This window comes from Aquarana catesbeiana, linkage group LG02 (assembly GCF_042186555.1).
Source record: "Aquarana catesbeiana isolate 2022-GZ linkage group LG02, ASM4218655v1, whole genome shotgun sequence".
NCBI classification, from domain to species: domain Eukaryota; kingdom Metazoa; phylum Chordata; class Amphibia; order Anura; family Ranidae; genus Aquarana; species Aquarana catesbeiana.
Genome location: NC_133325.1, coordinates 11,104,670 through 11,132,274, shown reverse-complemented (window position 1 = coordinate 11,132,274; position 27,605 = coordinate 11,104,670). Strand labels below are relative to the sequence as shown.

General features: G+C 53.2%; 1 protein-coding gene across 1 annotated transcript; it reads right to left on the bottom strand.

The window, feature by feature from the left end:
• On the bottom strand, positions 1 to 27,605 carry RRM1 (ribonucleotide reductase catalytic subunit M1; the record flags this gene model as incomplete). Its single annotated transcript, XM_073612551.1, is given in 11 exon segments — positions 1 to 202; positions 282 to 361; positions 439 to 600; positions 687 to 770; positions 2,068 to 2,209; positions 2,572 to 2,734; positions 4,020 to 4,059; positions 12,011 to 12,070; positions 14,768 to 14,868; positions 18,717 to 18,894; positions 27,510 to 27,605. Coding segments are annotated over 11 exon segments (1,281 nt in total), but the record flags the coding sequence as incomplete, so codon positions are not given.

The window sequence follows — 27,605 nt, the reverse complement described above, 5'->3', positions numbered from 1 at the left end:
CTCATCATCGCTGGTGTACTCCACCACCTCTGTACACAGATTGCTGCACTTTATGGTGCCAAGGTTCTGTTGGTTGCTCTTGCGGTTGCAGGCGTCTTTGTATAACATGTATGGCGTGCCGGTTTCTGTCTGAGATTCTATGACGGCGTACCACAACTGTTGTGCTTTTATGACCTTGCGTGCCCGGCCTTCCTTCTCATACCTGCAGAGAAGACACAGACAGGTCAATGTGGACTGGATTCAGGAAGGGAGAACCATGAAAACCAGGAATAGCCACTCACCGTTCATATAACTTCTCAAACTCCTCCCCCCAAACATTCTCCAACCCGGGACACTCGTGGGGACACATCAGGGACCAATCCTATGAAGAGAAGACGAGTCACATTGCAGGCACTGAGAATCTCCCTATACAAATAATCTGCAGAGCATTTAATCTACCTGATTGGACTCTACGCGTTTCATGAAGAGATCCGGGATCCATAAGGCAAAGAAGAGATCTCTGGCTCTCTGCTCCTCCTTCCCTGTATTCTTCTTCAGATCCAAGAAGTCAAACACATCGTAGTGCCACGGCTCCAAGTAGATGGCAAATGCACCCGGCCTCTAATAGGACAGGAAATGGAAGTTTCCGGAACAATTCAGACACAAGCAGGGGTAAAAGAAGGATGAGACACACCGAGATCACTTACCTTGTTCCCTCCCTGATCCACATAACGCGCCGTGTTGTTGTACACCCGCAACATCGGTACCAGGCCGTTCGAATTACCGTTCGTCTGGTGGGAAAAAAGATCCCTTTATATAAACCCAACCCCCGAGACTCTTCCCTCCCACGCCAAACCCGACCCCTGACACTCTTCCCCTCCTATGCCAAACCCAACCCCGAAACTCTTCCCCCTCCTACGCAAAACCCAACCCCCGAGACTCTTCCCCTCCTATGCCAAACCCCGACCCCGAGACTCTTCCCCTCCTATGCCAAACCCCGACCCCGAGACTCTTCCCCTCCTATGCCAAACCCAACCCTGAAACTCTTCCCCTCCTACGCCAAACCCAACCCCGAAAATCTTCCTCTCCTACGCCAAACCCAACCCCAAGACTCTTCCCCTCCTACGCCAAACCCAACCCCCGAGACTCTTCCCCTCCTATGCCAAAGCCAACCCCGAGACTCTTCCCCTCCTACGCCAAACCCCGAGAGACTCTTCCCCTCCTATGCCAAACCCAAACCCCGAGACTCTTCCCCTCCTACGCCAAACCCAACCCCCGAGACTCTTCCCCTCCTATGCCAAACCCCAACCCCGAGACTCTTCCCCTCCTACGCCAAACCCCAACCCCGAGACTCTTCCCCTCCTACGCCAAACCCCGAGAGACTCTTCCCCTCCTATGCCAAACCCAAACCCCGAGACTCTTCCCCTCCTATGCCAAACCCAAACCCCGAGACTCTTCCCCTCCTACGCCAAACCCAACCCCCAAGACTCTTCCCCTCCTACGCCAAACCCAACCCCCGAGACTCTTCCCCTCCTATGCCAAACCCCAACCCCGAGACTCTTCCCCTCCTACGCCAAACCCAACCCCTGAGACTCTTCCCCTCCTACGCCAAACCCAACCCAACCCCCGAGACTCTTCCCCTCCTATGCCAAACCCCAAAACTCTTCCCCTCCTACGCCAAACCCAACTGCGACACTCTACTCTCCCCCAAAAAACCCAACTCTGCTACTCCTTTCTCTCTCTATAAAACTAACTACGAAGATTTTTTATGGCGATGGGTTGTTATGAAGAACTGTGTAGGACACGTCACATGGAAGGAACCTGTAGTTATGGTAATGTATAGAGATACAAGTTATCAGTAGAAGGGTCGGTGACCACAGAGAACACCATGTCTGGTTGTGGTCTACATGTGACTGTATTCATTGGACGTGCACACAGAGGTTTTATCAAATCAGGGAAAGGTTTTGTGGATGTCACACTAACACCCCCCCCCCCCCATTTGAAACAAACCCCCATTGTCTGCACCCCACCACATTCCCCCGTCATGTCGCACTCACCCCCCATATTCCCCTGTCATGTCGCACTCACCCCGGCAATATAACTTCCAGTGGCTCGGATGCAGCTGACGGCGACACCAATCCCACCCGCAGATTTGGAGATGAGAGCGCATTGCTTCAGAGTGTCATAAATCCCCTCAATGCTGTCATCCTTCATACACAGGAGGAAACAGCTGCAAGACAACAGGAGGAGATGAGCCACAATTCACAATTATACTGCCCCCCCCCCAAACTCGTGAGTCTCGCATTAACAGGATTTACAAAACGACATCCTTAGAAGTGCAGCTGCAGATTACTCCATTGCAGCCTCTGCAAAATACCCAATGCCTCCAGGTATAGGGGTGTCACATGTGACCCCCTTCCCATGATGCACCTCAGGCCTAAACACTGTCAACATGACTTACAGGTGACATACAGGTGTGACTTCACTGGCTACATGCTTGTTCTGGGTCTGATCCTGAAAAGTAACATATCAGAGCCAGGCAACTAGTATTTTCAGAAACAGAAGGAGGGTGTCAGTGAGGGTCATCCATACCTGGAGAGTTGGGGTCTGTTGGTGCCGGCATTGAAGAGAGTGGGGGAGGCGTGGGTAAACCACCTCTCCGACAGCAGATTGTACGTCTCTATGGCGGCTTCAATGTCGTTCTTATGGATTCCAACCGACACCCTCATCAGCATGTGCTGGGGGCGCTCCGCCACTGGGAGGGGGAGAGATACATGATCAGTACAAGAGAACCCCCCCCGAATTCTACTACTGAACCCCCAACATCCACCAGAGAACCCCCCAACATCCACCACAGAGCCAACACCCTCACCAGCATGTGCTGTGGGCGCTCCGCCACAGAGGGGGAGGGATACATGATCAGTATAAAAAAAAGAGAACCCCCCCAACATCATCCACCACAGAACCCCCCCCAACATCCACCACAGAACCGACACCCTCACCAGCATGTGCTGGGGCGCTCCGCCACTGGGAGGGGGAGAGATACATGATCAGTACAAGAGAACCCCCCGAATTCTACTACTGAACCCCCAACATCCACCAGAGAACCCCCCAACATCCACCACAGAACCGACACCCTCACCAGCATGTGCTGGGGCGCTCCGCCACTGGGAGGGGGAGAGATACATGATCAGTACAAGAGAACCCCCCGAATTCTACTACTGAACCCCCAACATCCACCAGAGAACCCCCCAACATCCACCACAGAACCGACACCCTCACCAGCATGTGCTGGGGCGCTCCGCCACTGGGAGGGGGAGAGATACATGATCAGTACAAGAGAACCCCCCCCGAATTCTACTACTGAACCCCAACATCCACCAGAGAACCGACACCCTCATCAGCATGTGCTGGGGCGCTCTGCCACTGGGAGGGGGAGAGATACATGATCAGTATAAGAGAGCCCCCCGAATTCTACTACAGAACCCCCCAAAATCCACCACAGAACCCCCCCAACATCCACCACAGAGCCAACACCCTCACCAGCATGTGCTGGGGGCGCTCCGCCACAGAGGGGGAGGGATACATGATCAGTATAAAAGAGAGCCCCCCCAACTACTACTGAACCCCCAATATCCACAAGAGAACCCCCAACATCCACCACAGAACCGACACGCTAATCAGCATGTGCTAGGGGGGGGGGGGGGTTCCGCCACTGGGAGGGGGAGAGATACATGATCAGTATAAAAGAGAGCCCCCCCCAACTACTACTGAACCCCCAGCATCCACAAGAGAACCGCCAACATCCACCACAGAACCGACATCCTCACCAGCATGTGCTGGGGGCGCTCCGCCACTGGGAGGGGGAGGGATACATGATCAGTACATGAGCACTCCCTGAATTCTACTACTGAACCCCCAACATCCACCACAGAACCCCCCCACACCCTCCACAGAACACGGACACATCACTCATCACATCCTCATGAACAGCCAATCAGGGAGAGCAGAGAGGATCATGTGACTCCCACACAACATACCTTTCCCGTCTATCTTCAACAAATAGGAACGCTCCAGAGTCTGGAAGAGAAGTGAGAAGATCAGGTGACATGAAAACACTTCAATCCCCTCCCCCATCTCAGAGACTGACTTGTAGTATGGAGGGATTACTGAGGTGACACCGATGTTCTCACATAGCGATTGGTGGAAAAATATACATAATATAAATATACATCTTCCTTTGTTGAACGGGTCTTATCAGAGTGACTAACCACAGATTGTACAATCAGATTGTAGAGTGTGTGCTGAGCTCCGACACAACCTTCTATCCAACCACCAACAGGCCGACCCCTGAGCTCCCATGTATGTATGTTTGTTATAATTCCCGATTTATATTTCCCCAGTTTACGCAGCGCTTTACAATGTAGAGAGGGGGAGGGGGGGTCGGCACAATATAGAAGGGACGGGAGGGTCCTGCTTGTAGGGCTTACATTCTAAAAGGGAGGGGGTGGTGGTACAAAAGGTAATCGATGCAGGGAATGATTTGATGGGGTTGTTAGGTGGGATAGGCTTCCCTGAATAAATGAGTTTTCAGGGATCTCCTGATGGTGGACAGGGTAGGGGCTGATTGGACATACCGGGGCAGGGAGTTCCAGAGGCTCTGGAGAAGTCCTGAAGGTGGACAGGGTAGGGGCTGATCGGATATACTGGGGTAGGGAGTTCCAGAGGGTGGGAGAGGCTCTGGAGAAGTCCTGAAGACGAGCATGGGAGGAGGTAACAAGGGGGATAGAGAGCAGGAGGTTCTGGGAGGAGCGGAGGGGATGATTTGGGCGATATCTGCATATGAGGTTGGTGATGTAGATGGGGAGATGTTGTGGTTAGTACGGTATTTTGAATTTTATACGGTGGGGGAGGGGAAGCCAGTGAAGGGATGGGCAGAGAGGCAGCAGTCACTGTATGTATGTATGTATGTATGTATGTATGTATGTATGTATGTATGTATGTATGTATGTATGTATGTCCAAAGGGTGAACCTTTAAACACAGGCTGATGGGGGCAGTAGTGTGTTTTGTAGATCCAGTGACCGGCTTCACAATGAAAATGATATGTTGGCTCCATAGCTGCCGATCCGTATTACAGAGCCGGCCGTGTGGTGCCCCTCCCCCCCGTGGGTCCCGGGAACACACCCGCCAGCAGTGAGAGGGAAAGTGATGTCAGATGATGTGAATGGGAAGAAGCAGTGGAAATACAACCGCAGGGTGCGTCCGTGTATGTAAACCGTGATCACACCACACATGTGACATATCGCCATGAACCTCAGGAGCGAGAAGGAGAATTCTACAAAAGTGTAACGACACCCCGAGTATGAAAAGAGTTAAAGTCGTTTAGGACATTCCACTTCCGAACACAAAGGCAGCTACCGAACACTCCAATCAGCCAAACAAGAAACCCATATGAATAATCCCCCCCCACCCCAAGTACGAGACAAGATGCTCTGTCTTGAGGTTCAAACAGGAATGAATCTTTATTCAAAACACGTTATACAGATCCCACTTCAAAACATTCCCCCCCCACCCTTGGAAAACAGGGCAGGTTAAACTGTCCAATGACAATAGAGACACAGGTCAGGTGTGTACAACTTCATCAGTAAACAGTCTTATCAGGGGGGCTGCTGGAGGAATCCCCCCTCCCTCTCAGGAAGACCATAATAGTTGAGGCCGACACCACAAGTCCCCAAGTACCCCAAATAAATTGTTCCAAACAGAGTATTACTCACCCAGCCAACCTCTGCCTCTCTCAGAGAACATATCTGCCGCTGGGGAGAGGCCTGGACTGGACCTTCTCCCTGGAGTCCTTTCTGCCGCTGGAGAGAGGACAGGGTGTCTGGGCTCACTCCGTCATGCTGTTGGGGATCGGGGCCCACTGCCCAGCATCCCTGGGGTATACAGGTGGAGACTGAAGTCCCATCCACCTTCACAGGAAATCCATCCTCTGTTAGTTGAGGGCAGAGTCCAGCAGTCCTCGGCCCTGTTGCCAGCCCTTCTGCTGGAAACCCCACACCATCTGTTCAATTAAAATAAAATCTAAGCAGCGTAAGGAAGGGGAGATCGCCCGACGCGTTTCGACCAAGAGGGTCTTCAACAGGGACATGAGCTTCCCCCTTCACGCTGCTCAATATTTTATATATATATATATATATATATATATATTTTGTTTATTTGTAATAGATTACCTAACAGCCATGTTAATATTTTTATAATTTTTTCTTTCATTGCTATGTATATTTTGTATGTACTGGTATAGATCTATTTGGGACATCTTGTGTCTGATTTAGGTAATGCTGCTTAGTATTGTTCAGTAATGCTTATTTTGTGTTTTGGTTTATCACCACTTGCTAGCACTATTTCACTTTAGTGCTGCCATCTAGTGTTTGCCATTATTATTGTTTATTTTCACATTGATGTTTTTAGCCATGTGACAGCACCAGATCCGATCATGTGATCGGGACTTGAGCTGAGGAGATTCGGTTTCCGTGACTACCCTCTCCCATCCTGTGCACCTTTTGGTGGTTGTTGATTGGGTCAGGGAGCCGGGACACCGCCCCTTCACACCACATCACATGACCAGGAAGTGATGTCCACTATTGTTTGCCATGCGGTGGGGAGGTCTCCAGGCGTCAGTCTCACTATTAGACTGCGCTATTGGGTCCTACACTCACCGGCTGTTTTATTCATGATTCTGATTGGTCTAGCGATCAACAGGATCCAGTTCCTGATTACTTGACCTTTGTAGCTCCACTGTGACTGGCTATAGGGGTTATCTTATTGGATTAGATATTTATAGGAGCAGCGTGAAGGGGGAAGCTCATGCCCCTGTTGAAGACCCTCTTGGTCGAAACGCGTCGGTCGATCTCCCCTTCCTTACGCTGCTTAGATTTTATTTCAATTGTGATCACTTTTATCCATTTTTTGTATGGTATTTTTAGAAATAAAAATCCCTGGTTTACCTGCACTATGCAGAAGCTTTTTATTTGCATATTATCCCGATGCAAGAAACTGCCTTCCGGTAGCCCTACTTCCATCACGGGGTCTGGATCAAATCTGTCCCCGGCTTCTCCTTGGAACACATCCTTGAGGTCTATTGGCTGATATCCAGTTGGCGGCCCTTCCTGATGTTTCTTCACCCCACCAGAGAGGTCGAGAAGTGAGACAGAGGTTCCACCGTTCCGGATATCGTTTTCCAGCCTAGGTTTGGCTCCATGTCATACGACAGTGGAGTCCACGTCATCTGGTAAGAGTACCCATCTTATCTTACTTCCTGATGTTTTCATTCTGATGCCCCATATCGAGATGTTGGTTTACAGCTACGGAAGTTCTGTACCCCGTTGTTGAGTCACAGATCCACATCGTGCACCATTGACTTTAATTTCCAGTCTCACATCATTTCTATTGGTTCATACCAGTTCCTCTTATTAATTTGAGTTTGGAATCATCCATTTACCATATGTGGACACTTTATACTGTTTGTTTATTTCACTTCACTTATGGTTTTTGCACATATGCTTTACTGTTCAGTACAGCATCTCTTAATTGTTTCACTACACCCTAACTTCCCTATATTTCTTAGCGCTGCATTTTTTTCCCAGTTACCAGTTATTGTTTGTCACAATGTATGCAGCTTCTGGCGCACATATATTTTATTTTTGCTATTAGAGCGCAGTGTTTTCATATTCTCTTGTATTCTGTAATCTGTGGCTGGAGAGAGGAGTCGACTGCCCCGGCTCCCTGGAACACCAGTTGTTGCCATCGCTGGGCAGAGTTTGGAAGCACTTCTGCTGGGGACTCCACATCATCGGCTTTGGCTAACCGTTGGGGCAGGAGGCTGAATTCCTCCACTCCCAAACTGCAGCTGCCATTGGGGAGGTGAGCCGGCTGCTTCCTTTTCCATTCCCTCATCTGGCTGCTGGGAAATGATTGCCACCTTCTCACCATGAGCCTCCAGAACTGCCACAGGTGTGGGCCAGAGGTCTTGGACCCTCTGTCTAGTGACCAGCGCCTCAGCTGGAGAAGTTCCTTGTAACGCCACAGATACTGCTGTTGGTGCTGGGCAGAGCACACTGAAGTTTGGCCCTGATACCAGCTCTTCTGCTGGAGGCTCATCAGGATGTTCTTCCTCAGCAGAAAAGTCTATCAAATCCCATGTCTCTGCAACTGGTGTCTGGGGATAGAGGTTCACCATCTCCTCTCCGTGGAACCCAGAAGATGCTATCATTTCTGGGCAGAGGTTAGCAGAGCTCTGCCCTGTTGTCAGCATTTCAGCTTTGGGGATGGCGATCTCCAGATTTTCCACTGCCGACTCTTCAGCCAGGATTTCAGGAGTTGTCAACTGGTATTTCCTGATGGTCCCAGGCAAAGGGAGCCCCCCCCTCCTTCTGAGCAGAGTCTAACAGCTGTTTGTAGGCGATCTCCAGCTCCCATTCCTGAACGGCCAGAAACTCCAAATCTTCCAGTGCCCAGTGCACTTCCGAGACATTCAGTCTTCGCTCTCTGTGCTCCATTATTTCCTCCAAACGCCCCTCCCGATCACTCCCAAAGTCAAGGTCCCTGGACAGCCTCCAGTATAACAATCCCAGGCCATCATAGTCAAAGCCTTCCGTGGGGCTGTCATCCGCTGTCCATGGGCACACTTGGGCTAAAAACCACTGGAGGGCTCTGCAGCTCTTGTCCAACCGCATTTCTGCCCGGATCAGCCTGCTTAACTCGGCTGTCCACTCCTGGTTCGGCTGTTCCCCCAGTAACATTCGTACTTCATACTGCGACCAGTACCTCACATGGACAGAGGGGAGAACTTTTCCCTGGTGAGCGGGTTACAGGCTAGAGCTTCCTTCCAGATTTCACATCAGATAGAATCAAACCATCCCAGCAGGACCTGCTCTGATACTGGTCCTCTGTGCTGTATCTGCATCTCTCGCAACCTCCTTCTGAATTCCTCATCCTTGTCTCCTGGCATCTGGACCTCTGCCCTCTCCTGGCATCTGGACCTCTGCCCTCTCCTGGCATCTGGACCTCTGCCCTCTCCTGGCATCTGGACCTCTGCCCTCTCCTGGCATCTGGACCTCTGCCCTCTCCTGGCATCTGGACCTCTGCCCTCTCCTGGCATCTGGACCTCTGCCCTCTCCTGGCATCTGGACCTCTGCCCTCTCCTGGCATCTGGACCTCTGCCCTCTCCTGGCATCTGGACCTCTGCCCTCTCCTGGCATCTGGACCTCTGCCCTCTCCTGGCATCTGGACCTCTGCCCTCTCCTGGCATCTGGACCTCTGCCCTCTCCTGGCATCTGGACCTCTGCCCTCTCCTGGCATCTGGACCTCTGCCCTCTCCTGGCATCTGGACCTCTGCCCTCTCCTGGCATCTGGACCTCTGCCCTCTCCTGGCATCTGGACCTCTGCCCTCTCCTGGCATCTGGACCTCTGCCCTCTCCTGGCATCTGGACCTCTGCCCTCTCCTGGCATCTGGACCTCTGCCCTCTCCTGGCATCTGGACCTCTGCCCTCTCCTGGCATCTGGACCTCTGCCCTCTCCTGGCATCTGGACCTCTGCCCTCTCCTGGCATCTGGACCTCTGCCCTCTCCTGGCATCTGGACCTCTGCCCTCTCCTGGCATCTGGACCTCTGCCCTCTCCTGGCATCTGGACCTCTGCCCTCTCCTGGCATCTGGACCTCTGCCCTCTCCTGGCATCTGGACCTCTGCCCTCTCCTGGCATCTGGACCTCTGCCCTCTCCTGGTATCTGGACCTCTGCCCTCTCCTGGTATCTGGACCTCTGCCTCTTTCAGTTGGTGCTGCTGTAGCCAGTCTGCATCCACAGGCGCTATAACTTGGTCTATGATCTCCGCTGTAGGGTTAGGAATCATAATGTGCCAGTCTTATTTTAACAGCCCGATCAAAACTTGCCTTTTCGGGTGTCCTGTCTGTTACGTTGGGCCTTTCGGTTATGTTGAGTCTTTCGGCTCTATCCATTTCGACTAGTTCTGGGATAATGTCCCTCTTCTTACGGTTGTTGGCCGGTCGGCCCTGGTTCTCCAGTAAGTTCTTGAGGGTAGAGAGCTTTAGCCGTTCATACTGTGCTTCCATTGGCCTGCGTCCTCTTGTAGCTGTCCTTCTGGGCTGTGGGAATCATCCCGATGCTGCCACCAGTTGTAACGACCCCACCAAATATGAAAGGGGTTAAAGTCATTTAGGACATTCCATACCCAACCACAAAGGCAGCTACAGAACGCTTGCCGATCAGCCGAACAAGGAACCCATACAAATAATCCACCCCAAATATGAGACAAGATGCTCTGTGTATCTTGAGGTTCAAGCAGGAATGAATCTTTATGCAAACATGTTATACAGATCCCACTTCAAAAACACCCCCCCCCCACCCCCACCCTTGGAAAACAGGGCAGGTTAAACTGTCCAATGACAATAGACACAGGTCAGGTGTGTTTAACCTCATCAGTAAACAGTCTTATCAGGGGGGCTGCTGGAGGAATCCCCCCTTTCCTCACAGCAAGACAGTTAGACATACCATAATAGTTGAGGCGGACACCACAATAGACAATAGAATAGAGTCACGCCCCAAACCACAGCAAAGAGTCCACAACACAATGAGACAGCACACATTATATACACATATATACAGCATTGAGTCTGACCAGCACAGATCATAGTGGGGTTCTCGTATACCTTGTGCCCCTATTAATGACTCCCATCACTATGGCATATCCAGGGTCCCCAGAGTCTGTGTGTCTTGAGGGATATGGACCTGAATCTAAAGTAACACCATCTCCAGGGTCCCCAGAGTCTGTGTGTCTTGAGGGATATGGACCTGAATCTAAAGTAACACCACCTCCAGGGTCCCCAGACATACAGCTCACAACGAGCACCGTTCCCCCAAATGCCAGGGTCCATAATCTGTAGGCAAGAGGTTGGCATTCAGTCCCCTCCAAAAGCCTCTGTCTCGGCTAGGTCTGTCACTAATCTGAGGAGCTGGAAAGGCTTTTAAAGCTTTGTATTGAAACGTCCCACACCACGTCATATACCGCTTCCTCCAGTCTGAATATAGAGATCAGATATTAGAGCCGCCTTTTACAACCAAGAACTAAGCAGGACTCGTTTGGCTGCACAGCTGGAACATGAACTGTTTGAAGAGAGGTACACAGAGATATATAGACTCTGAGGACAATCCCCCCTACATTGTATAGTGACAGGGAGAAGACTTCACCTCCTCCAGTAACATGACACACAGGGGGGTATTCACACTTCAGAAGAACACTGTCCTATCAGCAGGGAGAACTGTTGGAATTCCCCCCCTCCCCCCACCTCACAGCTAATCCACATATACATCCCTTAACCAAATGCTCCAAAAGGCAGACAATAGAACAATGGGGTACAGCCACACCTCAAACCATCTAGTAAAGGTATACAACAGTCCCAAGAGAAAGAGCCCCTTTATTCATTCAGCACACAGAACCCGGGATAAGAGGGGTAAAAGGAAAAGCTGAGTCCGGTGTGGTTGTGTGGTGAGTTGGGTGAGGGTAGACCCAACTGGGGTTCCCGTCACCCTGTGCCCCCCAATAGGCAGGAGCAGCTGTGTGACGTCACCCCGCTGTCTGATCGCAGGACGAGTGTCACCATTCCAGCATTCCTCGTACTTCCCCTTCATGATGAACGTAGGAAGAACCTGTCTGAGCTCTATGAGGAGGGGGGAGGAGCCTGTGTGTGGTTGGGGGGGAGCCTGTGTGTGGTTGGGGGGGAGGGGGAGCGAGGGGGAGCCTGTGTGTGGTTGGGGGGGAGGGGGAGCCTGTGTGTGGTTGGGGGGGGGGGGGGGAGGGGGGTGGTGGAGAGGTTAGCCTGTGTGTGTAGTGAAAGGGGGGGGGGTGTTGGGGGTCCCCAGGATTGCTCCCTTTGTATTGGGGGGGGGGGGGGGCAGTGATGACAATTCTAAGCACACAGATCAGAGTGACGGATCTCTAATTAGTACAAAGCTCACCTTGAACCCGAAGAAGTTGTAGGAGAAATCTCTGTCATAGATAATGGAGGAGTTCAGCCGCTAGAGGAGACAAAAGTCACAATACAATATGAATACAGACATCACCCCTCCCCCCTCCTCCAATTCTGGAGTCACTTAGAATCAGAAACTGATACAAATATGGTGCCTAACAGATGGAGGATGTGACGGGTTCACTTTATAAAAGAGACAAAACATAAAAGCTGCAGCAGGTATACAGTGTGGATACACACCGCGCCCCCAAGGCTGACCCGCCCACACACACCCCGCCCCCAAGGCTGACCCGCCCACACACACACACAGAGCGCCCCCAAGGCTGACCCGCCCACACACAGAGCGCCCCCAAGGCTGACCCGCCCACACACAGAGCGCCCCCAAGGCTGACCCGCCCACACACAGAGCGCCCCCAAGGCTGACCCGCCCACACACAGAGCGCCCCCAAGGCTGACCCGCCCACACACAGAGCGCCCCCAAGGCTGACCCGCCCACACACAGAGCGCCCCCAAGGCTGACCCGCCCACACACAGAGCGCCCCCAAGGCTGACCCGCCCACACACAGAGCGCCCCCAAGGCTGACCCGCCCACACACAGAGCGCCCCCAAGGCTGACCCGCCCACACACAGAGCGCCCCCAAGGCTGACCCGCCCACACACAGAGCGCCCCCAAGGCTGACCCGCCCACACACAGAGCGCCCCCAAGGCTGACCCGCCCACACACAGAGCGCCCCCAAGGCTGACCCGCCCACACACACAGCGCCCCCAAGGCTGACCCGCCCACACACACAGCGCCCCCAAGGCTGACCCGCCCACACACGCCCACAGAGCGCCCCCAAGGCTGACCCGCCCACACACACACAGCGCCCCCAAGGCTGACCCGCCCACACACGCCCACAGAGCGCCCCCAAGGCTGACCCGCCCACACACACAGCGCCCCCAAGGCTGACCCGCCCACACACACACACACACACAGCGCCCCCAAGGCTGACCCGCCCACACACACACAGCGCCCCCAAGGCTGACCCGCCCACACACACAGCGCCCCCAAGACTGACCCGCCCACACACACACACAGCGCCCCCAAGGCTGACCCGCCCACACACACACACAGCGCCCCCAAGGCTGACCCGCCCACACACACAGCGCCCCCAAGACTGACCCGCCCACACACACACCGCCCCCAAGGCTGACCCGCCCACCCACACCGAGCGCCCCCAAGGCTGACCCGCCCACACACACACACACAGAGCGCCCCCAAGGCTGACCCGCCCACACACACACACACACAGAGCGCCCCCAAGGCTGACCCGCCCACACACACAGCGCCCCCAAGACTGACCCGCCCACACACACAGCGCCCCCAAGGCTGACCCGCCCACACACACACACACACCGCCCCCAAGGCTGACCCGCCCACACACACACACAGAGCGCCCCCAAGGCTGACCCGCCCACACAGCGCGCCCCCAAGGCTGACCCGCCCACACACACACACAGCGCGCCCACACACACAGCGCCCCCAAGACTGACCCGCCCACACACACAGCGCCCCCAAGACTGACCCGCACACACACACACACACACAGAGCGCCCCCAAGGCTGACCCGCCCACACACACACACACACAGCGCCCCCAAGGCTGACCCGCCCACACACACACACACACACACACACACACACACACACACACACACAGAGCGCCCCCAAGGCTGACCCGCCCACACACCGCCCCCAAGGCTGACCCGCCCACACACACAGAGTGCCCCCAAGGCTGACCCGCCCACACACACACACACACACACACACACACACACAGAGCGCCCCCAAGGCTGACCCGCCCACACACCGCCCCCAAGGCTGACCCGCCCACACACACAGCGCGCCCCCAAGGCTGACCCGCCCACACACACACACACACACACACACACACACAGAGCGCCCCCAAGGCTGACCCGCCCACCCACACACAGCGCGCCCCCAAGGCTGACCCGCCCACACACACACAGAGCGCCCCCAAGGCTGACCCGCCCACACACACAGAGCGCCCCCAAGGCTGACCCGCCCACACACACAGAGCGCCCCCAAGGCTGACCCGCCCACACACACACAGAGCGCCCCCAAGGCTGACCCGCCCACACACACAGAGCGCCCCCAAGGCTGACCCGCCCACACACACAGAGCGCCCCCAAGGCTGACCCGCCCACACACACAGAGCGCCCCCAAGGCTGACCCGCCCACACACACACCGCCCCCAAGGCTGACCCGCCCACACACACACCGCCCCCAAGGCTGACCCACCCACACACACACACACACCGCCCCCAAGGCTGACCCGCCCACACACACACCGCCCCCAAGGCTGACCCGCCCACACACACACACACACCGCCCCCAAGGCTGACCCGCCCACACACACACACACACCGCCCCCAAGGCTGACCCGCCCACACACACACCGCCCCCAAGGCTGACCCGCCCACACACACACCGCCCCCAAGGCTGACCCGCCCACACACACACCGCCCCCAAGGCTGACCCACCCACACACACACACCGCCCCCAAGGCTGACCCACCCACACACACCGCCCCCAAGGCTGACCCGCCCACACACACACCGCCCCCAAGGCTGACCCACCCACACACACACACCGCCCCCAAGGCTGACCCACCCACACACACCGCCCCCAAGGCTGACCCGCCCACACACACACACCGCCCTGGAGTTGATCCAGGTAGACTCACATCTTTGTTGGCCAGCACAATGTCCAGGGTCTCTCTGGATATCATGGGGGAGTGACGTCCATTCAGGGGGTTCACATACTTATACAGATCTTCCATCACATCTATGGGGGAGGGGAGAGAGAAGAGACGAGTAAATTCAGACTGGAGGATGAAGAGATTGTTCCGGAATGACAATCCTGACGTGAGGGGGAGGGGCGTGTGCTTTGCTCTGTGATGGGGCCACTTTTAAAGCTGCCATTGTGATCCTTCTCTGGAAAATGCCAAATGCCTGGCTGTTATAAATGGAGAAGTTTAACAGTTTCATGACTTCCCCATAAAAGAGATTTATTCCTACAGGGCAGCTGTGCCTACAGAAGGACCTACAGTATGTGACAAAAGTAAGTACACCCCTCAGTGACATTTGTGTAAATCTTTTCTTCTATCTTTTCATGTGACAACACTGAAGAAATGACACTTGTCTACAATGTAAAGTAGTGAGTGTACAGCTTGTATAACAGTGTAAATTTTCTGTCCCCTCAAAATAACTCAACACATAGCCATTAATGTCTAAACCGCTGGCTACAAAAGTCAGTACACCCCTCAGTGAAAATCTCCAAATTGGGCCCAATTAGCCATTTTCCCTCCCCGGTGTCATGTGACTCTTTAGTGTTACAAGGTCTCAGGTGTGAATGGGGAGCAGGTGTGTTAAATTTGGTGTTATCGCTCTCACTCTCTCATACTGGTCACTGGAAGTACAACATGGCACCTCATGGCAAAGAACTCTCTGAGGATCTGATATAAAGAATTGTTGCTCTACATAAAGATGGCCTAGGCTATAAGAAGATTGCCAAGACCCTGAAACTGAGCTGCAGCACGGTGGCCAAGACCATACAGCGGTATAACAGGACAGGTTCCCCTCAGAACAGGCCTCGCCATGGTCCACCAAAGAAGTTGAGGTCACGTGATCAGCATCATATCCAGAGGTTGTCTTTGGGAAATAGACGTATGAGTGCTGCCAGCATTGCTGCAGAGGTTGTAGGGGTGGGGGGTCAGCCTGTCAGTGCTCAGACCATACGCCGCACACTGCATCAAATTGGTCTGCATGGCTGTCATCCCAGAAGGAAGCCTCTTCTAAAGATGATGTACAAGAAAGTCCGCAAACAGTTTGCTGAAGACAAGCAGACTAAGGACATGGATTACTGGAACCATGTCCTGTGGTCTGATGAGACCAAGATAAACGTATTTGGTTCAGATGGTGACAAGCGTGTGTGGGGGCAACCAGGTGAGGAGGACAAAGACAAGTGTGTCTTGTCTACAGTCAAGCATGGTGGTGGGAGTGTCATGGTCTGGGGGTACATGAGTGCTGCCGGCACTGGGGGGCTACAGATCATTGAGGGAACCATGAATGCCAACATGTACTGTGACCTACTGAAGCAGAGCATGAGCCCCTCCCTTCAGAGACTGGACCGCAGGGCAGTATTCCAACATGATAACCACCCCAAACACACCTCCAAGACCACCACTGCTATGCTAAAGAAGCTGAGGATAAAGGTGATGGACTGGCCAAGCATGTCTCCAGACCTAAACCCTATTGAGCATCTGTGGGACATCCTCAAACGGAAGGTGGAGGAGCGCAAGGTCTCTAACATCCACCAGCTCTGTGATGTCATCATGGAGGAGGGGAAGAGGACTCCAGTGACAACCTGTGAAGCTCTGGTGATCTCCATGCCCAAGAGGGTTAAGGCAGTGCTGGAAAATAATGGAGGCCACACAAAATATTGACACTTTGGGCCCAACTTGGAGATTTTCACTTAGGGGTGTACTGACTTTTGTTGCCAGCGGTTTAGACATTAATGGCTGTGTGTTGAGTTATTTTGAGGGGACAGTAAATTTACACTGTTATACAAGCTGTACACTCACTACTTTACATTGTAGACAAGTGTCATTTCTTCAGTGTTGTCACATGAAAAGATAGAAGAAAAGATTTACACAAATGTGACTGAGGGGTGTACTTACTTTTGTTGCCAGCGGTTTAGACATTAATGGCTGTGTGTTGAGTTATTTTGAGGGGACAGCAAATTTACACTGTTATACAAGCTGTACACTCACTACTTTACATTGTAGACAAGTGTCATTTCTTCAGTGTTGTCACATGAAAAGATAGAAGAAAAGATTTACAAAAATGTCACTGAGGGGTGTACTTACTTGTCAGAGAGATAGAGAATGAGTGATTATGAAACTATGGCTTAAAGCCACGTCTGTGTAATATTGGGGTCTCTGGACCTCAAGTCACATCAGAGTAGTGCAGGGACTATGAACAGTACTCATTGGATACGACTTGTCATGTGACTGCCATCCAAAGTCACACAAGAGTGAAAAGGGCCAAAGACATTTCTTGTAGTTGGTGACCAAGTTTGCACACCTGAGGCGGCTCGCTCCACCCCCTCCACAGCCCAGGGCTCCAATGAGCGAGGAGGGAGCGGAGCAGAAAAACCAAGTGATCGGTGACTGTTCAATCGCTCAGTTCTCAGTGTAGAGGCGCCAGAGGACCGATTCTGCATCCTCCGAGGTAAGTGCAATTCTAGAAGTACCCCCCAATACTTCTCTGCTTAAGGATTTAGAGAAGATCTGTGAAGATCAAAATCCCTCCCGAGATGTGTGCAAACCTGATCACCGCCTCCAAGAACCGTCTGACCTCTGTGATCACCGCCTCCAAGAACCGTCTGACCTCTGTGATCACCGCCTCCAAGAACTTTCTGACCTCTGTGATCACCGCCTCCAAGAACCGTCTGACCTCTGTGATCACCGCCTCCAAGAACCGTCTGACCTCTGTGATCACCGCCTCCAAGAACCGTCTGACCTCTGTGATCACCGCCTCCAAGAACCGTCTGACCTCTGTGATCACCACCTACAAGAAACGTCTGACCTCTGTGATCACCGCCTCCAAGAACCGTCTGACCTCTGTGATCACCGCCTCCAAGAACCGTCTGACCTCTGTGATCACCGCCTCCAAGAACCGTCTGACCTCTGTGATCACCGCCTCCAAGAACCGTCTGACCTCTGTGATCACCGCCTCCAAGAACCGTCTGACCTCTGATCACCGCCTCCAAGAACCGTCTGACCTCTGTGATCACCGCCTCCAAGAAACGTCTGACCTCTGTGATCACCGCCTCCAAGAAACGTCTGACCTCTGTGATCACCGCCTCCAAGAAACGTCTGACCTCTGTGATCACCGCCTCCAAGAAACGTCTGACCTCTGTGATCACCGCCTCCAAGAACCGTCTGACCTCTGTGATCACCGCCTCCAAGAACCGTCTGACCTCTGTGATCACCGCCTCCAAGAAACGTCTGACCTCTGTGATCACCGCCTCCAAGAACCGTCTGACCTCTGTGATCACCGCCTCCAAGAAACGTCTGACCTCTGTGATCACCGCCTCCAAGAAACGTCTGACCTCTGTGATCACCGCCTCCAAGAAACGTCTGACCTCTGTGATCACCGCCTCCAAGAAACGTCTGACCTCTGTGATCACCGCCTCCAAGAAACGTCTGACCTCTGTGATCACCAACAAGGGGTTCTCCACCAGCTACTAAGGGGGTCAAATATTTATTTTACTCACTGAACTCCATTTATAACATTTGTATTGTGTGCTTTTTCTGGATTTTTGGTTGATATTCTGTCTCCATCATAAAATACACCTATGATAAAAATTATAGACCCTTCATTTTTATGTAAGTGGGCAAAACTTACACAATCTGCAGGGGAGGAGCAAAATACAGATTGGAAGAAATTAATGAAGAAATTCCATTTTTTTTATTGGATATTTTATAGCAGAAAGTAAAAAATCTTTGTCGCTCTTTTTTTATTTATAGCACAATAAAAACCGCAGAGGTGATCAAATACCACCAAAAGAAATCTCTATTTGTGAGACACCCCTCCCCCCACTCACACCCCTCCCCCCATGACACCTACCACTGAATATCTTCTTGGTCTCTTTGTGTAGATTGGAGACGGCGATGCGGGCGGCGAGGATGGCGTAGTCGGGGTGTTTGGTGGTCAGGGTGGCCGCTGTCTCTGCCGCCAGAGTGTCCAACTCCACGGTGGTGACCCCGCTGTACAGACCCTGGATGACCTTCATTGTGATCTGAGCCTGGAACACAACCGATACCAATTACCCCCTCAGTGTCCCCGACGCCTCCCCACATACATGTATCCACCAATTACCCCCTCAGTGTCCCCGACACCTCCCCACATACATGTATCCACCAATTACCCCCTCAGTGTCCCCGACACCTCCCCACATACATGTATCCACCAATTACCCCCTCAGTGTCCCCGACACCTCCCCACATACATGTATCCACCAATTACCCCCTCACTGTGCGGTCACATGATCAGAACATCAGAAAAGCTGAGTTAGACTTACCGGTAACTCCTTTTCTGAGAGTCTTCCAGGACAGCCCATGAGACCAGGGGGCTCCTCCTACCAGGACAGAAAACAAGTTACCCCCAGAAGATATAAGGGCAGTCCTCCAGGCCCATGTCAGTCTTCCCAAGAACCGTAGGACCCTGCAAAACATATGCATATTACACATAACTTCAGACAAAACCGGGTGGGAATCCGGCTGTCCTGGAAGACTCTCAGAAAGGGAGTTACCGGTAAGTCTAACAGCTTTTCTCCAAGCGTCTTCCAGGACAGCCCATGAGATGATGAGCCAGAACTTACCAGTCTAGGGAGGGACAACTGCCTGAAGGACCTTACGACCAAACGCCTGCTCCTGAGCAGATAGGAGATCCAGGCGATAATGTTTAATGAAGGTTGAGTAATTGGACCATGTGGCAGCCCTGCAAATTTGTTCCAGTGAGGCACCAGCCCTCTCAGCCCAAGACGTAGACAAGGCTCTAGTTGAGTGCACAGTAACAAAAAGGTGTAGGAACCTCCCTAATTTTGTAAGCTTTAGAGATGAGTTGCTTAATCCATCTAGCAAAGGTGGCTTTAGATGCACCTTTCCCCTTGAGAACTCCAGAAAAGACGACAAATAAGGCATCAGTTTTCCTAAAGGTCTTGGTGACCTCAAGATAGACTAAGAATCCTTACGTCTAAAAAACTAAAATTTTCTTTCCAAGTCACCCTGTGGCGAACTACAAAAGGCTGGCAGTACAATGTCCTGAGCTCGGTGGAATGTACAACTCGATCCTCAAAAATCGTGAGGAAGGGCTCCCTTACCGATAGGGCCTGCAACTCACTTACCCTACGAGCTGAGGTAACAACTATAAGAAACAGTTTTTAATGTAAGCAACTTGACTGAAATACTTTCAAGAGGCTCAAAAAAGGGGATTCAACCAGAGTTTGAAGTACTAGGGACAGGTCCCAGGTTGGACAACTTCTCACCACTTCTGGTCTGGCCCTAGAGATAGATTTGAAAAATCTGGCTATAGTGGGATTTTCCAGGAGAGAAAACTGGAGGCACACACTAATAGCTACCGCCTGTACCTTTAAAGGTACTAACTGAAAGACCTTTGTTGATGCCCTCTTGGAAAAATTCCAAAATAAATGGAATATCATGAGTTAAACCTTTTCCAAAATTTGGAATATATGGCTCTAGTAACCGGCTTCCTACAATTAACGAGAGTCTTGACTACCTTGTCAGAGAACCCCTGGGCACTCAGTATCTTTTCTTCAGATACCAGGCCGTCAAGTTTAAGGAAACCACCTGAGGGTGTGATACTGGACCCTGCAATAATGAGTCTTCTCTTTTCGGAAGACTCAGTGGATGCTCCGAAACTAGAGAGTGTAGCAGGGAAAACCATGGCCTCTTGGGCCAAAATGGGGCTATTAGAATGAGATCCGTCTCCTCTAGCAGAAACTTCCGGAGGACTTCTGGGATCAGTCTGATTGGCAGGAAGGCATAACATAGGCCACGGGTTTGCCAGAGCATCTATCCCGAAGGCTTGGTCCGCCGGGTTCATGGAAAAGAATCTGTTTTGCGGTTGTTCCGGGTTTGCGAACAAATCCACTATGGGATAACCCCCTCCCCTGGTGAGGTCTGCAAAGACTTCGGGATGAAAGGACCAGTTGTCTCGGTCTATCGTGTGACGACAGATAATCTGCCAGGCAATTGTTTGTCCCCTTCAGGTGTACAGCCGAAATTGAAGCTAGATTCCCCTCTGCCCATGAAAGGATCTCCTGGGCAATGGACTGAAGCATCTGGCTTCTCATGCCTCCCTGCTTGTTGATTTACGCAACTGTCGCGATACTGTCTGACAGAGTTTGGAGGTTGTGTCCTTTGATCTCCATCTGAAAAGACTGCAGGGCTCTCTGGACTGCGAACAGCTCTCTTCAATTGGATGAGGCCTTTGCCTCCTCTGAGGACCACTCTCCCTGTGCTACTGCATTGCTGAGGTGGGCCCCCCATTCCCAGGAACTCGCATCCGTGGTAATTCTTCTGGATATGGAAAATGACAATGGCAGACCCCCTGTTAGGTGCTGGCCAGTTCTCCACCACCACAGGCTTCTTTTTATCTTGGCGGGAAGCCGGATCCTTAACTCCAGGGACCTTACATCCCAGTTTAATAGAAACATTTGTAATGTACGCTGATGGAGTCATAAGACCCACTGCCCTCGACACCTGTCTCAGAGAGACCGACTGGTTGGTCTGTAATGCTGGAACACTTTGGTAATCTTCTCCTGAGGAAGAAAAACACTTTGGTTCACTGAGCAAAAATCGTAACCCAGATAGGTTAGGTTACTTTCTGGGCCGGGATTAAGGACGATTTCTTTGTTTATCAACCAGCCTAGGGACTGTAAGAAGTCCTGTACAGCCTGGAGATGCTCCAACATCCTCTGGTATGATTTTGCCACTATCAGGAGGTCGTCCAAGTAAGGGATAACAGTTATCGCCTTTAACCTCAGTGGAGCCAGTGTTTCCCCCAATACTTTCGTAAAGATGCGTAGGGCTGAGGAAAGACCGAAAGGGAGGGCTTGAAAATGTTGGGCCCCCATACTCGTCTTCACTGCCAATCTCAAAAACTTTTGGAAGGCTGGATGGATAGGGATGTGAAGATAGGCATCCCTTAAGTCCAACATGGCCATAAAGCAGTTTGGGTATAGTAGGTTTTTGATAGTAAAAACAGTCTCCATCCGGAAATGTTTGTATCTGATGGACTTGTTTAAAGTCTGGAGATTCAGGATAAGTCGAAACTTTCCCACCGGCTTTTTGACCACAAATACATGGGAATATAATCCCTTGCCCTGCTCTGACTGTGGAACAGGAATCAGGACTTTTTGATCTAACAAGTCTCCGATCTGGAGACCCAGAGCCCTCGCTTTCTCTTGATCTTGTGGAGGAAAGGTGACCAACAATCGTTCTGGTGGTTGGTGAACAAACTCCAGCCTGTACCCGTTGGTCACTAGGTCCAGGATGAAGGGGCTCGAAGTGACTGCTGCCCATTGTGGGATAAAGGCCCTCAATCTTCCTCCCACCGGGGAACACAAGTCACTGTGGCTTGGCGGGCTGTTGAGGGTTAAACAGCACTCCCCTTTGCCTCTGCCTTTGTGCCCCGTCCAGTGTTTTTTCGGCCTGCTGTCCTTTTCTCTAGGACCCCGTTGCCTGCCTTGGCCACGAAAAAATTTCTGGCTGTCGGGATTCTCTTTCTCTGGAAACTCCTTTTTCTTATCAGCCGTGCGTTCCAGTGTCAAATAAATGATCGCCTGTTAAGGGAAGCCCACAAAGGCGTAATTAGGAGGCTGGGTCCCCTGACCAGGTTTTAAGCCAGAGGCTTCTCCTGGCCGAGTTCACTAAAGCTGAAGTCCTGGCCAACATTCTTACCGACTCTGCGGAAGAATCCACTAAAAAAACCTACAGCCTGAAAGAGAAGAGGAAAGGACTTCAAAATCTGCTCTCTGGGAGGTACCCGCTGAGAAGTGTGACTGAATCTGGGTCAACCAAAGCTCCAGATTTCTGGCCACACAAGTGGAGGCCAAAGCTGGTTTCAGGTTCCCAACCACTGAGTCCCAGGCTCTGTGGAGAAGGATATCCCCCCTCTTGTCCATCGGATCCTTAAGCATGCCCATATCATGGAACGCTAGGTCCGAATTTTTTGAAACCTTTGAAAGAGGTGCGTCCAGCTTCGGTTTCTTACTCCACAGCTGCGCAGTGTACTCATCAAAAGGGAACCTTCTTTTTAGGTTACTAAAGAATGGTTTTCTCTCCGGGTTATCCCATTCCAGTTTAATATTATCAACCAATCAACTATGGACTGGAAAAACGCTAGATTTTTTTCCTTATGCAATCCCTTATACATAAGATTGTGTTTGGATAACTGAACCTCCTCCTCTTTCAATTCAAGGGTGGTATAGCTAGCCTTTAACAAGTCATCCACATTCTCTACAGATAACTTAAATTTCGAGCCACGAGTGGATTGTCTATCCCTGGGCTCTATATCTGACCCCGATTCTTCAGGAGAAGAATCAGGTAGATCTGACCTCAGTCTTCACTCTCTGCCTGCTGCGGAGTGCTGACTGAAGTGCTCTGTGAGGACGGACCCTCTGGTGGGGTCTGGAGCTTGTCAATAAGTCTTCTAAAAGAACCAAAGGTGGATGTTAGCTCGTCCCTAACAGAGCCTAACAAGAGGAAACCGGGTCATCCTTTACAAGGCCATCTATACAGCTGCGACAAACGGCTCTGCTCCACGAGGAGCGCAATTTGTTTGCGCACACCGCACATTTCTTTTTAGGTGGCTGCGCTGGAGTCTTGTCTTGGCCTGCAAGACAAAAAGATAAGTGACCCCCTAATGAGACTCACAGCCACCCCACCACTCCGATCCACCATGTGCAGGAGGGAGGAAATGTGTCCCCTTAACCCACTACTACAGAGAGAGGAGGGGGAGGGAACACTCACAAGGAGAGCGACATAACACTTCAGGCTTACCTGTGAGGTGTTGGGAGCATCGATCGCCTGTGTAGGAACTGTAGATTGATCCATCTTGGCCCCTTTCTGGCTTTCCACAGCCTGGCTGCTTTCACCAGAAGGAACCAGTGGCCAGTGTCTCCTGTTCGCGCCGTTTAAGGAGACTGAACCGGCGCCCGGCGATGACATCATATGCCCCGGAAGTGACCTGCTCTCAGTCCTTCCTGTGGGCCAGCTTGGAGCACAGAAGCTCCGCCTCCTACTTGAGCGCCGCAGCTTCCTGTTTCTCCTCACACAACTAGCCACGCTGCCTGTGAAGAGAGGAACCACTGCTTTCCTAAGAACAGCGCTATGGGGGCCGACACCATGCCGGTCCTGGCCCTCTCCAAGTACTGAGACACAGGAGACCACAGCCCAGCCAACCTCTCCAGGCACCGAGACACAGGAGACCACAGCACAGCCAACCTCTCCAGGCACCGAGACACAGGAGACCACAGCACAGCTAACCTCTCCAGGCACCGAGACAAAGGAGACCACAGCACAGCCAACCTCTCCAGGCACCGAGACACAGGAGACCACAGCCAACCTCTCCAGGCACCGAGACACAGGAGACCACAGCCAACCTCTCCAGGCACCGAGACACAGGAGACCACAGCCAACCTCTCCAGGCACCGAGACACAGGAGACCACAGCCAACCTCTCCAGGCACCGAGACACAGGAGACCACAGCCAACCTCTCCAGGCACCGAGACACAGGAGACCACAGCCAACCTCTCCAGGCACCGAGACACAGGAGACCACAGCACAGCCAACCTCTCCAGGCACCGAGACACAGGAGACCACAGCCAACCTCTCCAGGCACCGAGACACAGGAGACCACAGCCAACCTCTCCAGGCACCGAGACACAGGAGACCACAGCCAACCTCTCCAGGCACCGAGACACAGGAGACCACAGCCAACCTCTCCAGGCACCGAGACACAGGAGACCACAGCCAACCTCTCCAGGCACCGAGACAAAGGAGACACAGGAGACCACAGCCAACCTCTCCAGGCACCGAGACAAAGGAGACCACAGCCAACCTCTCCAGGCACCGAGACACAGGAGACCACAGCCAACCTCTCCAGGCACCGAGACACAGGAGACCACAGCCAACCTCTCCAGGCACCGAGACACAGGAGACCACAGCCAACCTCTCCAGGCACCGAGACACAGGAGACCACAGCCAACCTCTCCAGGCACCGAGACACAGGAGACCACAGCCAACCTCTCCAGGCACCGAGACACAGGAGACCACAGCCAACCTCTCCAGGCACCGAGACACAGGAGACCACAGCCAACCTCTCCAGGCACCGAGACACAGGAGACCACAGCCAACCTCTCCAGGCACCGAGACACAGGAGACCACAGCCAACCTCTCCAGGCACCGAGACACAGGAGACCACAGCCAACCTCTCCAGGCACCGAGACACAGGAGACCACAGCCAACCTCTCCAGGCACCGAGACACAGGAGACCACAGCCAACCTCTCCAGGCACCGAGACACAGGAGACCACAGCCAACCTCTCCAGGCACCGAGACACAGGAGACCACAGCCAACCTCTCCAGGCACCGAGACACAGGAGACCACAGCCAACCTCTCCAGGCACCGAGACACAGGAGACCACAGCCAACCTCTCCAGGCACCGAGACACAGGAGACCACAGCCAACCTCTCCAGGCACCGAGACACAGGAGACCACAGCCAACCTCTCCAGGCACCGAGACACAGGAGACCACAGCCAACCTCTCCAGGCACCGAGACACAGGAGACCACAGCCAACCTCTCCAGGCACCGAGACACAGGAGACCACAGCCAACCTCTCCAGGCACCGAGACACAGGAGACCACAGCACAGCCAACCTCTCCAGCGGAGTGCTGCTACTGGCAGAGGAGAGGTTAGTGAGATGCCCCAAATAGCCCTACAGAGCCCCTGCTCATGAGACCTAGGGACCAGGAACATGTTACCCCCCCGTCCGGAGGAAACAAATAACCGACATGGGGCCTGGAGGACCGTCCTTTTATCTGGTGGGGGTGACGCGTTTCCTGTCCTGGTAGGAGCCCCAGGTCTTATGGGCGGTCGTGGAAGTCACTTGGAGAAAACCTGTTATAAGGAAATCTCATTCCCAACATCTGCCTCTCCTATAGAGTGATGCTGTGATTGACCCTCAGCTATCACATGGTACCGGGTCCTGCGATTGGCCCAAGTACCAAGCGACGGGCTGAGGGCCAACCACGGCCCCCAGGTACCAAGCGACGGGCTGAGGGCCAACCACGGCCCCCAGGTACCAAGCGACGGGCTGAGGGCCAACCACAGGACCAAATAGGAAACCACAGCTTTTATAAAAGTAACCCAATCTTGAAAGTTCATAACATTACAGTTAGAGATGAAAAAATAAAAAAGTTACTAAAGTGACTCAACTACTCTGATTAAAGCATTAAAAAAAAAAAAAAAAATATTGATTTTTATAACTTACTGTACATTCTGAGCCCCCAATCCAAATCCAGATCGTCCCCCCTCCCCCCGGTATACACCCCACCACTAATCCCCCTCCCCCCGGTATACCCCCCACCACTAATCCCCCCCCCCCCCGGTATACCCCCCACCACTAATCCCCCCTCCCCCTAATCCCCCCGGTATACCCCCCCCACACTAATCCCCCCCCCCGGTATACCCCCCCACCACTAATCCCCCCCAGTATACCCCCCCCCCCACCACTAATCCCCCCCCCAGTATACCTCCCCCCCCACCACTAATCCCCCCACCACTAATCCCCCCCCGGTATACCCCCCCACCACTAATCCCCCCTCCCCCCGGTATACCCCCCACCACTAAACCCCCCCCCCACTAATCCCCCCTCCCCCCGGTATACCCCTAATCCCCCCCCCACCACTAATCCCCCCCAGTATACCCCCCCCACCACTAATCCCCCCCCCCTCCAGTATCACCCCCCCCGTATAGCCCCCCCGGTATACCCCTAATCCCCCCCACCACTAATCCCCCCCTCCCCCCGGTATACCCCCCCACCACTAATCCCCCCGGTATACCCCCCCACCACTAATCCCCCCTCCCCCCGGTATACCCCCCCACCACTAATCCCCCTCCCCCCGGTATACCCCCCCACCACTAATCGCCCCCCCCGTATACCCCCCCACCACTAATCCCCCCGGTATACCCCCCCACCACTAATGCCCCCCCCACCACTAATCCCCCCCGGTATACCCCCCCACCACTAATGCCCCCCCCACCACTAATCCCCCCCGGTATACCCCCCCACCACTAATCCCCCCCGGTATACCCCCCCACCACTAATGCCCCCCCCACCACTAATCCCCCCCGGTATACCCCCCCACCACTAATGCCCCCCCACTAATATCCCCCCCACCACTAATCCCCCCCGGTATACCCCCCCACTAATATCCCCCCCGGTATACCTCCCCACTAATCCCCCCTCCCCGGTATACCCCCCACTAATATCCCCCCACCACTAATCCCCCCCCCGGTATACCCCCCCACTAATATCCCCCCACCACTAATCCCCCCCGGTATACCCCCCCACTAATATCCCCCCACCACTAATCCCCCCCGGTATACCCCCCCACTAATATCATCCCCCCCCCCCCCGGTATACCCCCCACTAATATCCCCCCCACCACTAATCCCCCAACCCCCCCCCCGGCCCCCGGTATACACCCCATCACTAATCCCATCCCCCCAGTATACACCCCACCACTAACCCCCCAGGTATAAACCCCACCATTAATCCCCCCCCCCCCCCAGTGTGAAGGTTTCTATGGTCACATTGATTTTGTACTCACCGGGTCCACAAAGTCGGGGTTCAGCCCATAGCAGAGCTTCTGTATGCGGGACGTGATCTTATCAAACATCACCCGTTCCTGACGTCCATCTATAAT